The sequence below is a fragment of the Mesoplodon densirostris genome, chromosome 11, assembly GCF_025265405.1.
Source record: "Mesoplodon densirostris isolate mMesDen1 chromosome 11, mMesDen1 primary haplotype, whole genome shotgun sequence".
NCBI classification, from domain to species: domain Eukaryota; kingdom Metazoa; phylum Chordata; class Mammalia; order Artiodactyla; family Ziphiidae; genus Mesoplodon; species Mesoplodon densirostris.
In genome coordinates this window covers 47,840,440-47,856,797 of record NC_082671.1, presented here as the reverse complement: position 1 = coordinate 47,856,797, position 16,358 = coordinate 47,840,440, and the positions used below count along the sequence as shown (strand labels likewise).

The window sequence follows — 16,358 nt, the reverse complement described above, 5'->3', positions numbered from 1 at the left end:
GAGGGGCCAGGGGTCGGGAATGGGCCGGGGCAGTGGAGAATCTTGGTCCCTATAGGTATCTAGGCCCCATAGTGATGAGAGTAGCTACCACATACTATGTTTTATCATCCACCAAGTTCTTTTCATATGATATTTGTTATTTCTAGCCCTCGGTACCACACTGTAAGGAAAGCGTGCAACACAGCAGAGGGGTAAGGAGCGAGGACTCCAGAACCAGACTCCCCGGCTTTAAATCTTGGCTCCAGCTCTTCCTAGCTGTGCAATTTTGGGCAAGTCACTTTACCTTTCTGTGCCTCAGTGTTTTCATCTATAAATGGGGAAATTAGTTGTACCGATTTCACAAAGTTGCTAATAGTGATTACACGAATGAATATATACAAAGTGTTTCCAACAGTGCCTGCCATGTAGCAGGCACCCAATAAATAATAGCTATCGTTTTTACCAAAGAGGAGAGTTCATTTCAGAGGAAAGGAAATGACTTTCCCAAGGTCACTTGACTTCTAAGTGGCTGAGCTGCATGGGTCTAACTACCTAGCCACTAGGTCTCCCTGTCCTTGTAAATGAAAGAAGCTCCATTGATGGTGGCTCCTTTCCAGGACTCTGGCGATTGGGGTAGGGGGTGGGGGGCTGATTTCTCCAACCCTGCCCCGCCCTGCCCCGCCCAAGGGCTGGAGCCTGCAGGCAGGCCTTTTCTTTCCAACCAACTGGAAGAACTGGCCTCTGAGTCTTGCTAGGGGCCAGGAGGGCGAACAAGGGGGTATTGAGCCTGGTGGGCCCTCACAATGGCCGCTCTGTCCTTGCGGCCCGGGGGCTGGGCCGTTTCCGTCGGGGACAATAGTCAAAAGGCAGTGACGCCGGCAGGGCCTGGAATCCCAGGCGGGATTTTCCAAGGTCTCAAATCCCGTTGTTTGTCCTCACAGGAGACCCAGGAAGCGTACCTCCCTGTCTCCCCACACCCCACCCACGCAGGGCCCTGTGCCCAGAGGCCCTGGCCCCCTCCCCAGTCTGGAGGTGGCTCGGTGACTGGGGCCATAGCTCTGAGGTCTAGGCTCTGAGCAGGGGCCGATGGCTCTTCCCTGGGGCCTGGGATGGGGGAAGCTGTGCTACACCCGGACGTGGTTATGGAGCTAGGTGGTGAGGGTCGGCCTCAAGGAAGTAGAGAAGCTTCTGAAGGTCACAGGCAAGCAGCTGGTACTCGAGCTCTACGATACCGCACGGTTGCTCTGAGTGTCCATGCGCCGGGCTGGGTGGTAGCCGGCTCTGTGGCTGCAGAGGGAAGCCTGTGAGAGCCTGTCAGAGGTGGGAAGCTGCTGTGTGGTGGCTGGACAGTCCGCAGGTCTAGTGATGTCCTTCCGTGGCCGTGAGGCAGCTGTGTTGGGCCTGTTCTGGTTGAGGGCAGTGCTGGGTCCCCTCACGTGAGAATTGGGTCTGAGGATTCCCAGCGTGTTTTAGCTTAAATCTTGACGAGCCCCAGCCCGGCCGAGCCCCTGACTTTAGCAGTGACCCCAGGGCTGCTGGGCCTTCTCAGAGCATGAGGCTGAAGGGCTGCGCCTCCGTCCGTCCGCCTTGCCTCCCTGTCCGGGCCTGGCCTTGCAGCCCCACAGCTCAGCTGGCGGCCGCTCTGCTCTCCCTGGAGCCCCAGACCGCTGCTCCTCCCTGCTTCAGGCTCAGGCCGCTGCCAGCCCTGCCCTGGCCCCCGGGCTGGGGGCTGTTTGCGTAAGGCCTAGGCTGCCTAGTGGGACTTGGAAACGTCCAGCCCCCTGTGGGAAGGGCAGGAAGGAGTGCAAGGCTGAGGAAACCCCCCTCCACCCCCTCAATATCCCCTTCCCCACACAGCCGGGGACATTATGAGGGCGGGAGGCACATTCCAGGGTCCCCAGCTGGACTCTGAGGGCTCTGGGGCCCTGGAGGCTCTGGCCTTGGCGTCTGCCTCCCGTCCCCCACCCCTAGGCCCATGCTCCGGCCAGCCTGCCCACCACCCTGGTTCCCCTTTGCCTCCTGCTGGGCCCTGACCCTGCCAGGCCGGGGTGCCACTTGAGGTCTCCTCAAGGTCTCACCCAGGTGCTGGCTCAGGACCATAAATCATGCCAGCTCGGCTGTGAGGGCCGGGGGTGGCAGCTGGGCTGGGGAGGGGAGTGCAGGGGGGGCCTGTCTCGGTACGTGCTGCGTTAGCAGGAAGCAGTGCCCAGCTGCGAGCCGGGCGGGCAGGGTGCTGACCGTCGCTGCCCTAGTCAAGGGACATCAGAGGGAAAGGGCCGCCACCCGGGGAGCCCAGCCTTGGGGTAGCCCAAGCAGCAGACCTGGACCCCATCCCAGGTAACTGGGGTACCATGAGGATAGCTACAGAGGTGACCCCACCCGATAGGAAACCTGGGACAGAAAAGCAGCCCCCCAGGAGTAGGTGGAGAGACTCCCTTACCAAGGGTGGGTAAACAGGCTTCTTCTTTTGCAAGGATAGCCTCGCAGAATCCCCTGCCCCAAAGAACAACAGATATGCACACACCTCCCAAAGGAACAGAGGCACAGACCTCGCAGGAAGGAGAGATTGACCCCTTACCCCGGCAGGACACAGAAATAAATCACCACCCCAGCTTGGCCAGAGAGACAAACACGTAGATCTTCTCAGAGAAAGAGACACACCACCCTTCCCATCACAGAAGGACAGAGCCCCATGTGTCCCAGGGGAAAGGGCAGCAGATGTGCCACCTCCCACCCAGCTCAGGTCTAGAGGCTGCCTGATGAGACTGGGCTGGGAGCCGCCTCTTCCTCACGCTCTCGGCCACTCTCTCATCCGCCCAGCCATTTCCTCTGCCTGGGAAGAGGTGGGGCTGGGAGTGACATCCAGAAAGGGTGGGAGCTGGAGCAACCCCTGCCCAGGATCCCAGGGGGCAGATGTCAGAGGGGACAGCTGGTCCTCATCGCCCCTGTGGCTTGGCTCGGATTAGAGGGTCAGCGGGCAGGGTGCCGGCTACACAGCCAAGCTGGCCACTGTCAGGGGCCCCCAGCCTGACGTCAGTCCCACTCATTGTTGCTGCAGAGGCTTGAGTCACTCCCTGTGACGCACTGGGGTCAGCTCTGGAGCGGCTGGGGGTGGCCTGCAGGGCCAGCTTCAGGGCTCAGCTCTCCCCTGGGCACACTAGGATGGGGCGGGGCCGTCCGAGGCCACACTCGCCATGCGAAGCCAGCTGCCTACTCCCAAGGTCTTGGGTTGGCCTTCGAGGTCCCTCCGCAAAGCCTGTGCTGCAGACGTGCCTCAGAGGGCCTTCACCAGTCGCCTGTCTGACTGGCTGGCCGTGACTCTGGCTGAGAAGTCAGCTCCCTCTGTCCTGGCCTGTCCTGCCTCAGAACTCTCAGTTCCCACCCTCAGCCCTCAGTGAGACCTCTTTCTCCAACTCTTTTCTGTCTCCTTCTCCAGGAAGCCTCCCCAGCATAATTCCCTGTAGCCCCACTTCTTCCTGGAATTGCCAAGCCCCCTTCTTGTCCATCTCCTCAGGTTGCTGTTGTGTACTCTCTGCAGTTGTCCTGGTTTTCCACTGGTGCCCAGTCACCTCCCAGCTTGCTGAGAGCAGGGCTTGGGATTCCTCTTCACTCTGAATGTGTCACTTTCTATTCCAGGCCACAGGCGTCTTTCTGGGATGACAGCAGTCGCTTCCATCCTGGCCCCTTCTGGCCCCTGCAAAACCTGCTGTCATTTTTCGTACCATTGGTTGTGTTTTCTCACCCAGGTGCAACTTCTGGTCCATTTCCTCTGTGAGACTCTGAGCTCCTGGAGGGCCAGGATTGTGACTTGTCCCCCTTGGTAGGACATCGGCCTGGCATGGGGACAGTTACACAGGTGTGACATGATTGAATGATTCCATCTGGGTCATTGGGAGTAGTGGCATAGGATGGGAGAATTCATTCCACACAGCCTCATTTTCTTGGGCTGAGACCCTTGCTCCCTGACAGGACCACCCAGATGTGTGTAGGACTCAGGGTCAGAGTTACAATGAGAATGGCCCTGTAAGGATTCAGGGTGGTACGAGGAGGCGAGGACTGGCCAGTGTCTGGATGTGAGATAAGATAGGTGAGGGGGCTCAGGCAGGAAAGGCTCCAGGGACAAGGTGAGGTGTGGAGGGAGGAGAGTGGGTAAAAAGACTGGCAGAATGAGGAAAGAGTAGCTGTGTGGCTTTGGCAAGTGTATTAGTCAGGGTTTTCCAGAGAAAGAGATCCAATAGGATGTGTATATATAGAAAGAGATTTATTATGAGGACTTGGCTCATGTGATTATGGGAGCTGACAGGTCCCAAGATCTACAGTCAGCAAGCTGGAGATCCAGGAGAGCCGATGGGGCGATTCCAAATGCGGGCAGGCTCGAGGCCCAGGAGGAGCAGATAGTTCACTTCAAGTCTGATGTCCCATCTTGAAAGCAGTCAGGGAGGGTCAGAACCTTGTAGTCTATTCAGGCCTTCAACTGATTGGATGGGGCCCACCCTCCTTAGGGAAGGTAATCTACTTTACTAAGTCTGCATTCAAATGTTAATCTTGTCCAGAAAGACCCTCACAGACACACTCAGAATAATGTTTGACCAAATGTCTGGGCACTCTGTGGCACAGTCGAATTGAGACATAACATTTGCTGTCACAGCACATCACTACATATCACTGAGCCTCAGTTTCATTATCTGTAAATTGGGGGGAAACTGTATTTACTTTCAAAGGCAGTTGGAGAAATCAACACACTAGTGCATGTGAAGTGCTGGTGTGGTACCTTGGAAAGCTCGGTGACTGGTAGTGGTGATGATGGGGATGTCAGGACAGTGGCAGTGAAGGGCCCTGAGATGAGTGTGTCAGGGGACAGAGAGCAGTCAGTCACTCCCCTCACTCACTGGCAGTCTCTGGAAGTTAGGCTCTGTTTTTTTTTTTTTTTTTGGTCACACGACATGCAGGGTCTTAGTTTCCCCATCAGCGATTGAACCCGTGCCTCTTGCAGTGGAAGTGGGGAGTCTTAACCACTGGACCGCCAGGGAAGTCCCTAGGCTCTGTTTCTCTGCCACCCCTCCCCGCCCCGGGGGCTAGTTCTAACCTCCCTGGGTCCCCCTCCTTTGGCTCCTTACAGATCCTCTCCTCTCAATATTTTATCCTGATTCCCTTCTGGTTAAGTCCAGGCTCTAGAAGAGGATGCTGGACTGTAAAGCAGGCAACTTTCTCCTTCCCCAGGCCACATTTATAGAGGAGAAAATCAGAATGGATGAATGACATCAAGAGACGCACACAGAGGCAATGGCAGAATTACAAGCTTTACAAGAAATGTCACCAGATCCGTCATGGCAGAGCACCAAGAAGTGCTCCTGTGTGAAGATAACGGAGTAAGGTTAGGCCCCTTTGTCCAGCATCTTTGTGGGGCCGGGGATCTTGTCTATCATGCACATTGAACAAGCAAAAGTTTTGCCATTCACTCATAACACTGGCTTGAGCTCATCTCCAGGGCACCTCTCCAAATGGCATGTCCCTCATCTTGGGGGATCGATGCCCCTTCCAGGCCTCTGAGCCCAGACTTGGGGCTCCGTTCCAGGGATGGCTCGCCGCCGATGACTACTCTCGGCCAAGGGAGGCAGCACAGCGCCCATCAGGCCCCTCCTTCCTTCTAATCTCTATGGCGGAAGTGAGTTGTTCCAGCCGAAACACAACAACATCCTCGGTGGTGGGAGTGAATGGACTCGTCCAAATGAGGGAGATACTTCTTACCATCAAATCTTAAAAGACGACAGATAATCCAGAAAAAGGTAGCTTTCAAATTATAGAGCAGCGTATGACTCTGTTTGTCCTCTGGAGTGGAGGTAGAACTATCTGGATAGCTGCACTAGTGTCAGGGCTCGGCCAGCCCTGCTCGCGCCCCCGCCGGAGGCCGATGGACCAGGTGGGACAGGCCAGGCTCGCAGAGGAGGGTCAGGGCTTCCGGCGCCGGCACCGCCTCCTGCCGAGGTGATCTGGCGCCCGCGGGGAGGGCGGTTGCGTGGCCCGAAGGTCCAGGACGGGGTTTCGGGGAGGTGGGGGATCGTTCTAGCCGTGTGCCCCCTTCTCTTGTGCGAGCGCGGGCGCGCCTCGAACTCCCGGGACCGGCCAGGCTGGGCGCGGGGCGCCGCTCCCGAGACCTGGAGGAGTCCGCTCCTCCCGCGTAGCCCTGGACCGTGGAGGTTCGCCGGGACTGGTGGCTGGAGAAACGCGACTCGGACGGGAAGTCCTTCCTGCGTCCGGCCGGGGTTTCTTGATGCGGAGCCGAGTAACTGTGTGTTTTTGCGTTCAGCCCATTTCTTGCGGCTCATCGGGCGCGCGGAGTTTGCGGCGTACCTGCGGAGATCGTACCTGCGGAGATCGCACCTGCGGAGGGCTTACCTGCGCCTGAGGAGGAGGAAGGGCAAGATCCAGCCTGAGGGACCCGCGCTCCAGCCTCTCTGCATAAGGTGAGGATGGGGGTACCCTGGGCTCCGACCTGACTCAGAGAAGGCATCAGTCAGCCTCTGCACCTGTGCTCTGCAGATCTGGGCCTTGGGGGCACCGAAGGGACGAGACTTCCCAGGTCCTGCCTTGGAGAAGTCCCCTGCTCACCGGGGTCGGGGGTGAGGGAGCAGACAAGCTCATCACAGACCAAAGGTGGCCGCGTTGGGAAGGAGGCTGAGGTTGGTTAGTATTGACTTCCTGAAGGAGTGGAGTAGCGCTGAGAATGACGGAAGAGCCTGGGTTTGGGGCAAAAGTGAAGAGGTGGATGGCCTGTTTGAAGGTTTGCGGGGGATACAAGAGGGGGTTTGTGGAAGAAAGGGGAGCTGGACCAGAGCTGGGAATCTTTAGATGGGAAATTGCTGGATGGAGTTAGACTAGAGAACCAACCCAGGAACAATTCCTGCATCAGGATGAATTGAGCAGTCACTTTGTACTAGGAATCAGGTATACTGAGATTCCAGTGATGACTAGGATGCAGTCCCTGCCCTCAAGGAATCGTCTGCCTACTTGGAGAGATCAGTCAAGATTAACACCTGTGGAAAGATAACTGATAATACAGGTAGTCCTGGGCTGATTGCCAAGCAAGCGGCAGAGCCAGCTTGATCTCTGAGCAGTCCATGGACTGCTGCCCTGTCTTCAGGGACAAAGAGACAAACCAATACATTTTGAAGAGAGCTGCCAGACTTGAGGAGATAAGATGTGATGTCAAGCTGGCATGTTTATGGGGACTGGAGACCTTTAACCTGTAGACGGGGTGGGGGGGGCGGTAAGGGGGTGATGGAAGAGTTGCCTTTAAATATCTGAAAGGCTCCTTTGTGGAAAAAGGGTGAGACTTATTCTGTGTGTGGCTCTTGATATCAAAACTAAGTTTAGTGGCTTGAAGCACTAAGAGACAGATTCCTTCCATAGAGGGAATCACTGAGTAGAGCTTTGAAAAGACGGAATGGCCTGCTGGGAGAGGTAGTGAATTCTCTGTTAGGGGAGGTGTGTAGGCTGAACCCTCTCAGCTAAGAAATTTGACTGATTCCTCTCCTGCTGGGCTGATATTCAGTTACTGATGAAGTTCTGGTTCTCAAGTCTGGTTTTTTTTTTGATTTTTAAATTTTATTTTTTTATTTTTGGCTATGTTGGGTCTTCTTTGCTGCGCGCGAGCTTTCTCTAGTTGTGGCGAGCAGGGGCTACACTTGGTTGCGGTGCATGGGCTTCTCATTGCGGTGGCTTCTCTTGTTGCGGATCACAGGCTCTAGGCGCGTGGGCTTAAGTAGTTGTGACACACGGGCTCGGTAGTTGTGTATTGCGGGCTCTAGAGCGCAGGCTCAGTAGTTGTGGCGCATGGGCTTCATTGCTCCGCGGCATGTGGGATCTTCCCGGACCAGGGCTTGAACCCGTGTACCCTGCATTGGCAGGCGGATTCTTAACCACTGTGCCACCAGGGAAGCCCTCAAGTCTCTTCTTTCCTTCCCACTCCCTCTACCAGTCCTGTCCTGTTGCCTTGCGTTATCTCTCATCAATGACAATGAAATAATTATAGCAGCTAATACTACTTGTCAGGAACTGCTTTAAGGGCTTTACAGATACTTACTCATCCCGTCCTTGAGACGACCCTTTCAAGGTAGCTATTGTGAATATGCCCTTTTTATGGATTGGGGAAACTGAGGCACATAAGGGTGAGGCAGCTTGCCCAAGATCACACAGTGAGCAGTTGGCAGAGCTGGGGTTCCAACCCAGGCCGTCTGGCTTTAGAGTCACTGCTCTTAACCACCATTCTACTGTGTCTTACATGTGTTATTTTATTTAATCCTCATAACGATCCAAATTTACAGATAAGAAAATAGACTCAGAGGTTGAATGATTTGCTTAAGGTCATAGAGCAAGATATAGGAGAGCTGGGATTCAGACCCAGGCCCTTTGGACGTGAAAACCCCACACTCTGTACTTCACTCTCCCATATCCCATTGCACTGTCTCTGTAACTGTCACTACTGTAGCAGCCTCTAACTGGACTCCTTGCCCAGCCCTTTCTGCCTTAAATTGGCAAGTTTTTACCTCAGTCTGTGGATGGAAACGTGAGATTTGGCGTGTATGTATCAGTCAGGTTTTCAAGTCCAGTCTTCTTAGCTTTCACTGACTTCTCAGAGTAGTCTGTGACCCCAAAATAGTGACGAGCCATTCTTTGCTTGTCAACCAGAGTTAACTTTCTGACGCACAGATTCAGTGTTGGACAGTGATGCATTGACTCTTCACTGCCCTCGGGACAGAGTCCAGATGCCTTCATCTGGTCATTCAAGATCCCAGGAAATCTGATTCCAATCTTCCTTTTCTTCTTATTCCCACTGTGTAGTCTCACCACTCTGGTAATGTTTACCTGCCTGTCTCTCCTCCATCCTGGCAGCTTCTCAAGGGCAGGGGCTGACAGGTGTTGCACAGTGAGCACTTGCTGTAACCTGCACTGCATACCGTCATGGAATTCAGGCCTGGGCTGGGTGTTTGGACTGGTGACTTTGAGGCTCTCCCCATCTCCGATCCCGAGAGCCTGTGATTCTCTGCCAGCATGTGCTGCGCAGTGTGGAGATGGGCCGCGGCGGCAGGGGCTGGGCTGGGTCTGGAAGGAAGTGAAAGGTGACACGCAGATCATGCAGAAGGTGTCCACATCTGATCTGGCTCCTTTTGCAGTGCAGTCCCCAGGTGGGGCGAAGCTTCCCCGTCTTTGCTCTCGTCCCCGGCCCCAGCGTGGGCCACCGGCTACAAGATGAACTGTCGCTCAGAGGTGCTGGAGGTGTCGGTGGAGGGGCGGCAGGTGGAGGAGGCCATGCTGGCTGTGCTGCACACGGTGCTCCTGCACCGCAGCACCGGCAAGTTCCACTACAAGAAGGAGGGCACCTACTCCATTGGCACTGTGGGCACCCAAGACGTTGACTGCGACTTCATCGACTTCACCTATGTGCGCGTCTCCTCTGAGGAGCTGGACCGCGCCCTGCGCAAGGTCGTCGGGGAGTTCAGGGTAAGGTGGGGCGCCGTGGGCGGCAGGTGGCCCCTGAGTGTCGGCCCCGCCCCGCCCCGGCTTGCTGCTGGAACAGCTTGCCCTTCCTGGGTGTACTTGTCGGGTTCTTTCAGGTTCTAAGGAACAGGCACTTTCAGAGCTTCTGTGGGTGAGGAGGGCTTGGTGGGGGGGGCGGGGAGGTGAAGGGACCTCGTAAAAATACAAGGAAGCAGAGCAGGAAGCCCTCGTAGCACTGGCGGTCAGGGCCCCTGGGGTGATCATTGCCCCTGTGCTCTTGACCTTCTCTCTGACCCTGCAGTTCTCTCTACTGATACCCCTCTGCTCTGCTTCCACATTTGGGCCTCTCTTACATGAAACTCCCTGAGAGGGAGGGTTGCTGGGCTCAGGCAGTGGGCATCCAAGTGGAGTGTCTCTTGGGCAGTGTGGCACGTGTCTGTGTGTGCCTGTAGGGGCGAGGGGAAAGGTGGACGGGACACGCTAGTCTGCTAATGTTGGTCACCTCGGGGTGGGAATGGAGGCGTGATTTTTATTTTGTCTTCATTCAGTGTTGCAGTGTTTCACTATTTCAATGAGTGCATATTTTTAAATTTTAAAGTAACCAAGGGAATTTCTCTTAAGGTGTTCCCTGAGGTCAGAGGAGGAGGGTTGTCTGTCTGACTTCCATTCCACAGAGGTGTGATCCTTGCAGAGGGTGGACCCTCTCCCAGGCCACAGTGGGCTCCCCACCCTCATCCCTCCAAGGCCAGAAAGGGCAAGTTCATAAGGGTTGCCCGGTCCCCCTTCAAAGGGAGGCGGCGGTACTCAGCCCTCTGTCCTCAGATGCCTATGAGCGGCACGTGGAGCACAGTGGACTGTTAAGAGCATAGACTCTGGAGCCAGGCTCTACCGCCCAACAAGTGTGTGACCTTGGGCAAGTGATTCCACTCCGCCCAGCCTCAGTTTCACTGTGTGTAAAATTAGGATGAAAATTTTACCCACCTCATGGGGTATATGCACCATGAAGATTAAATGAGTCAAATATGTCAAGTGCTTGACAGCCTGCACGCAGGAAGCATTATAGAAGTGGCAGCTGTGATTACTGTCAGCCGAGGGCACACGAGCTTGGTTTGTTCGTGAAGGAGAGACTTACTCCTGATGGGCAGTGAAGGACTTGAGGGAGGCATCCTTACCTTCTGGATTGGCCCTGACTCAGATGGAAAGGTGCTTTAGGGTCTCGGCTACATTAGGAGCGGAGTGTGGGGTCACCACACCCCACGGGGGGCAGGCAGATTTATCGGACCAGGTGGCCCCATTGACTTCGCTCCAGGTCTGGTCTGTCCTTCCCCTCCTGTCCCCCTTTGGTTCCTTGGCTTCCGTCTCTCTATTTAAGGATCACTGGGCTTTTCTTTAGAGGCTGTGAGTTTAGGTTGTCATCGAGTGAATGAAGTAGGATTGTGCTTAATTGGCCTGGGGAGAAGGAGACGTTGGAGAGAAGGTGATTTTGGAGAACGTTCTGAAGGATGGGGGCCAAGGGGGCGGGGTTGTGGAAGGAGAAGGAAGGTCCTTCTGGTAAAGTTGAAAGGCAAAGATTTTGAAATCAGACAAGCTGGATTCAAACCCTGGCGCCGTCATCCACTGGCCTGGGACTTTGGCAAGGTAACTTGCCAGCGACTCTGAGCCTCATTCTGCCTCAGTTAGATGGAGGTTATATACCTGCCGCCCAGAGTTGTTGAGAGGAGTGAGCAGGATTGTGTGTGTAAAGAGCCTGGCCCAGAATATGTGCTTAAAGACATCACTTCTGAGCAAAGCTGGAGGAGTTGGGTGAGCACACAGCTTTTGTTTGCTTGAACCATTCAGCTTTAGGCCGGCAGTTTGCTGTGGCACTTCACACGAATCCTTTACTCTCTGGGTCTCATTCCCTGCCCTCCCGGAAGGACTGAAGAAGCTAGGAGAGCAGTTAATTCCCTGGGGCGTAGGAAGCAGGCCCTCACAGAGCGAGAACCCCTCGGAGGCTTTGGCCTGCTCACTCTTGCTCCTCCTTCCCCAGGATGCCCTGCGAAACTCCGGGGGCGATGGGCTGGGGCAGATGTCCTTGGAGTTCTATCAGAAGAAGAAGTCTCGCTGGCCTTTCTCAGACGAGTGCATCCCCTGGGAAGTGTGGACGGTCAAGGTGCACGTGGTGGCCCTGGCCACGGAGCAGGAGCGGCAGATCTGCCGGGAGAAGGTGGGTGAGAAACTCTGCGAGAAGATCATCAACATTGTGGAGGTGATGAACCGGCACGAGTACCTTCCCAAGATGCCCACGCAGTCGGAGGTGGACAACGTGTTTGACACAGGCTTGCGGGACGTGCAGCCCTATCTCTACAAGATCTCCTTCCAGATCACCGATGCCCTGGGCTCCTCTGTCACCACCACCATGCGCAGGCTCATCAAAGACACCCTGGCCCTCTAGGCGTCGCTGGGGCCTTGGGCGCTCCTTGATGGCTTGCGGACCTTGGCTTCTGGGGATCGTACTGTTAGGCCCTGTTAGCCCTTGGGGCTCTGGAACCCGCTCCAGGTCCTTGAGGAGACTTGGAAGGGCCACCCCTGGCTTCCTGTTGTGTGGTTGCCAGTCTCTGGTCATCCTTGTCACCTTCACTGATGGTCAAGTCCGGCCTACACTGTCTCTCTGCACCCCTGGTGGGGGTCCCCTTTCCTTCGCTGTACAGAGGAGCCGTCACTAGGATGGTGAATAAAGTTGAGAAAGTGAGTTTGGGTTGAGCCGTCTCCCTTGGCTGGTGTTCTGCCCTGAAACATTAACACTTTTTTAGCAGACCTGCTAGGACACACGTGTGTGTTGAGGGCATTATTCCAAGATGAGGGGAGTGGGCGGATGGGATTAAAGATAGATTAAAGCTGATTGATTTTGTACTTGGTTGGACATTCACATAAGCAGGTGTGACCATGGTCAGTCCCATGAATGAGGACACAGATCAGGATCTACTGCTTTTGGATATGACTGTGCTATTTCTTCTCCCTTCCTAAGGAAGCTATGACATCCCTGCCTTTTATATTATCTGGTCTTCCTTCAGATGACCCCAAAGAATATCTCCTCTGTCTTCATAGAGCACACACAGGCCCCCGTTTGCACCAGAAAGCTCATTTGATTTGGTGTTTCTCTCTCTGGAGAGAGAGATTGGCCACCTTGAGACTGGTGTCTGGTAACACTTCTTCCAGTTTGGGCTGGCCCTCGCCAGTTGTTAGGACATTGGTAACTCACTCATTTCTAGGCAAGCATGCTCAAAACCAGTGAACTCCATTGTGTGCTTTCCATTGATTTAGTCTTCCATATTTTACAATGCTTTTTGTTACATAGGTGCCAGTTCTAACCAAACTAAATGAGCAGTGCATAAGCAGCTGTGCTAAGGGAGAAAGGGGCTGGGGGTCTTGTCCATGGTCCTGGAGCAGTTAGGTGCCAGGATGGCCAGGAAGTGTTTGCACGTTTTTCTCATTCCAGGCCACTCTTGGCCATGCGTTATTTCATGAGGGGTTTTCTGATGTCCTACCCTTGACCTCTAGGGCACTGGGGAGTTGGAGAACTCGGGAGGGTCTCGGGTTTGGAGATGGGGAAGACCAATTCTCAGCAAGTCCTTGATGAGGTGTGACCCTACCTGGCCTGCTGCCGTCTGGGGGACCTTCTTTTCCTCCTAGAAGCCATCAGCTCATCCCTTCTGGGGAGTTGGCTGAGTCAGGTGTTTGCCGACAGTGACTTTGTTTTAAACCGACCTCAGGGTTGCTGCAGTTCTCAGGAGACCTGGGTGGGAGGGTCTTTCCTCCATCCCAGCTTCCCCAGACTTTCTACTTTTTTGCAGCCAGGCTCTGCTCCAGTCTCTCACCCTGGCTTGGCTGTGGGACACCCAGTTGGCAGCAAGCTCCCCTTAGTGGGCAGTTCAGTAACATCTCCATCCCTTTTGGTGGTGTGATTTCCTGGAGGTAGGGGACTGATTTACTCAAGGTCAGGACAGGAGCCCTGGTGACTCAGATCTATGCCTTCCCCTTGGTCTGTAACTCTCCTTGATCTCTGGGGCCTGAGCAAAGGAATGGGGGCCCTCCATCTCCCTCCCCTGGGACCAAGGAGGCACTGGCCTGCTTGTCCAGCCCCAGGAGGCTCCCAAGGGGATGATGCACGATGAAGACTATGATCACTAAGGGTCTAGAGGCTGCTTATTTGCCTCCTGTCCCAGTGGCCACCTGGGCCACCTAGCAGTATTGACCTTTTTGGCCCAGGGACAGAAAGCCCAGGAGTGGGGATGGCTCTTGTTTGTCCTGTGTCCCGTTCAGCGGGGGCAGCACCCTAGCCAGCACCTGGGATGTGATCTGGAAGATCTTTTCGGGATTCTGAGGGCGGGCTATCTCCTGACCTTTGCTAAGGGGGAGGGAGAGCCCTGGGGACAGGACTCCTGGGTTTGGCCGGTTGGGTGCGTGCGTAGTTGTTTGGGCCTTTGGGCCGAGAAGTAACACCGGCCCTGGGATTCTGGGCCATAGCTACACTGGAGGAGCCCTTTGTCCAGAAAGGGCCTGAACGCTCCGACGCAGGGGGTGGGGTCGCACGGCGCCTGGGATCCGCCCCTTGGGCCCCTCCCTGACACGGCCGCCGCCCACCCGCCGGCCCCGGGGCTCCCGCACATCTGGCGGTCCCCAGCACATCTGGGCAGCCGGCGTGAAGCATGAACGGCTCGCAGGCGGACGTCACATCCCGGGCCGCCTGGCTGAGCTCCTGTTGCAACCAGTCGGGGGTGCTGCCGGAGCCCCCCGAGGGGCCGCGCGCTGTGCAGGCGGCGGTGCTGGGCGTGCTGTCGCTGCTCGTGCTCTGCGGGCTCCTGTTCCTGGGCGCCGGCCTACTGTTCCGCGCCCAGGGTCTGACGGCGCTGCTGGCCCGAGAGCTGCGCGCGTCCCGGGAGGGAGAGCCCGGCGGCGCCAGCGGAGGCGAGGATGACTCCTAGGTGCGCCCGGCTGCGCTCGGGGGTCGCGGCCTCCCGGCGGCCCGCGGACTCCACGCCCGACTTCGAGGGAGCGGCCCCCAGAGCCAGAGGGCTGCAGCGGGAAGCCCTCCGGCGATGCTGGCGCGCGCGCGCGCACACACACAGGTGAGAGCCCGCCCAGATGAGAGCCGCAGCGCCTTGGGACTGGGGGCGCAGGGGCTGGAAACCGTCGTATTGACCGGGCTCTCTGCGCTCCGCCACAGACCCAGCTTTTCAGCGACCCCCGTTCCAGCTCTGGAAGCCCACGGGGTGGGCCGGCGGCTATCCCAGGGGTGCCGGGATCTGAGCGGAGAGGCTTCCCTTCCCTCCCTCTCCCGGTCGTCTCTCTGGGCCAGCGGCGCCCCGACCCACGGCCTTTTTCTAGGTCACTGTGTAACTGCGGGAGAGGGAGAAGCAGGGCGGATCAAAGAGGAGGGAGTCTGGAGGGGCCACAGTGTGCTGGGGAGCCCTTCTTCCCTGCACCCACGCCACCCCGCTTTGCGCCAGCCCCACCTAGTGCTAAGGCCCAACTTGGTATCACCCCAGCACTGCCCATCCCACTGGGAGGCTGGGGAGAGCCATGGCCACAGGAACTCAGCCAACCCAGGCCCCCGGCTTCTGCTTCCTCCCGTCCTCTCCTTCAGGAAGGCTTTTCCCCGGAGAGAGGTTTGGGTATGATTCCTCACTGTGGGCTCCCTCTTGGGGCAGGGATGCGAGTGTGGATCGAGTTTTAGGGCAGAGCCAGGAGCCTGGATGACCCTGGGGGATGGGGAGGTGTGCTGGGCCTCCTCCCCCCAGCCCCTGCTCAGGTTGGGGGACGTGTGTGGCCCAGAACAAGGGGCTTTGGGGTGTGTGTGGGGGGGTAGGTGACAAGATTCGTAACAGCTGGGGGGCCTCAGGAGCACGCTGCTCCAGGAAGCTGGGACTGAGGGTTCCCAGCTGTAGGGGCTCCATCTGGCCCTCCTGCTTCTGCCTCTCCAAGGACAGGAACCATCTGGAGGGAAGGGCCTGGGTGGCCTAAAGACAAGGTAATTCTAGGCCAAGGCTGCCTTGGGCAGAGCCATAGGGGTTGGCGAGGGAAGCCTTCTGTGTCTGTCTCCTCTGTTCAGTGTTGTACCAAGGGATTCCCAGGTCTCTGTGGGTGGGGCTGTTCACCAGGGGTGCCTCTGACCTCTCTTGCCCCTCCCACTCTAGAGCCCCTCCCCTGCCTGCCAGGGCAGAGGCAGGGTCCCAGCTTCCCTCTGAGAAGAGAGTGAGTGCTGGCGAGGAGGGGCCGATGAGGGGTGAGGGGCCAGAGTAGGCAGGGTGCAGCTGTGAAGCTGACGACGACGTGTGATCCCTGCGCCGAGCAGCCCAGGATTTGGTGCTAATCCCGGACAGCTGTGCCACACTGGCCTTGCTGAGCTGTGGACTTCTCACTTCAGGCATACTGATCCCACCCCCTTGGAGAGAGGGCTGGCCAGGGGCGCGCGCGCGCGCGCGCGCGCGCGCTTGTGACTGCTCCTGGCCTTAGGGAGGCGGGCCAGCCCGGGACATTCACCACCTCCCTTTGCTGTGTCCTGGGGGAGGGGCTGGAACGCCCTCTCTTTATTGTGTCCAGGTTCACCCACCCCCTTGGCCATAAGTTCTGCTGAATTCGCTGCATTTCCATCCTTTCTCCCATCTCCACACTATGCTCTTTTCTCCTTCCCCATCTGGGACCAGAGTCTCCAGTTCTGCTGTGAGCCCTTCATTTTACAAATGGGGAAGCTCAGAGAGAAGAAAGTGACATGCTCAAGTGAATGACAGAGCCGGAACTGGACCCTGGGGCTCCTCCTTGATTCCGAGCTCAGGGGGTGGGGTGGCATCCCTGAGTGAGAAGGACCCCTTGGGTTGCCCTCTTTGCTCTGTCCTCTCTTT

The 16,358-nt window shown here is 56.7% G+C and overlaps 2 protein-coding genes across 7 annotated transcripts; both read left to right on the top strand.

Moving 5' to 3' along the window:
* Positions 1-5,747: 5,747 nt before the first annotated feature.
* Positions 5,748-12,208, top strand: ATG101 (autophagy related 101). Of its 6 annotated transcripts, none has more exons than XM_060112490.1 (4): positions 5,748-5,765; positions 6,287-6,443; positions 9,153-9,480; positions 11,507-12,208. In XM_060112490.1, exons 3-4 carry the CDS (start codon positions 9,229-9,231, stop codon positions 11,909-11,911), a joined length of 657 nt encoding a protein of 218 aa, XP_059968473.1. In that variant the 5' UTR covers positions 5,748-5,765; positions 6,287-6,443; positions 9,153-9,228; the 3' UTR covers positions 11,912-12,208. The 6 variants fall into 6 exon arrangements, with proteins under 6 accessions (XP_059968473.1, XP_059968472.1, XP_059968470.1 ...); XM_060112489.1 differs by lacking the exon at positions 5,748-5,765 and adding an exon at positions 5,936-5,964; XM_060112487.1 differs by lacking the exon at positions 5,748-5,765 and adding an exon at positions 5,947-6,029.
* A 1,957-nt stretch (positions 12,209-14,165) lies between these two features.
* On the top strand, positions 14,166-14,441 carry SMIM41 (small integral membrane protein 41). The gene has a single exon (XM_060112178.1). It carries the CDS (start codon positions 14,166-14,168, stop codon positions 14,439-14,441), a length of 276 nt encoding a protein of 91 aa, XP_059968161.1.
* The last annotated feature ends 1,917 nt before the right edge of the window (positions 14,442-16,358 follow it).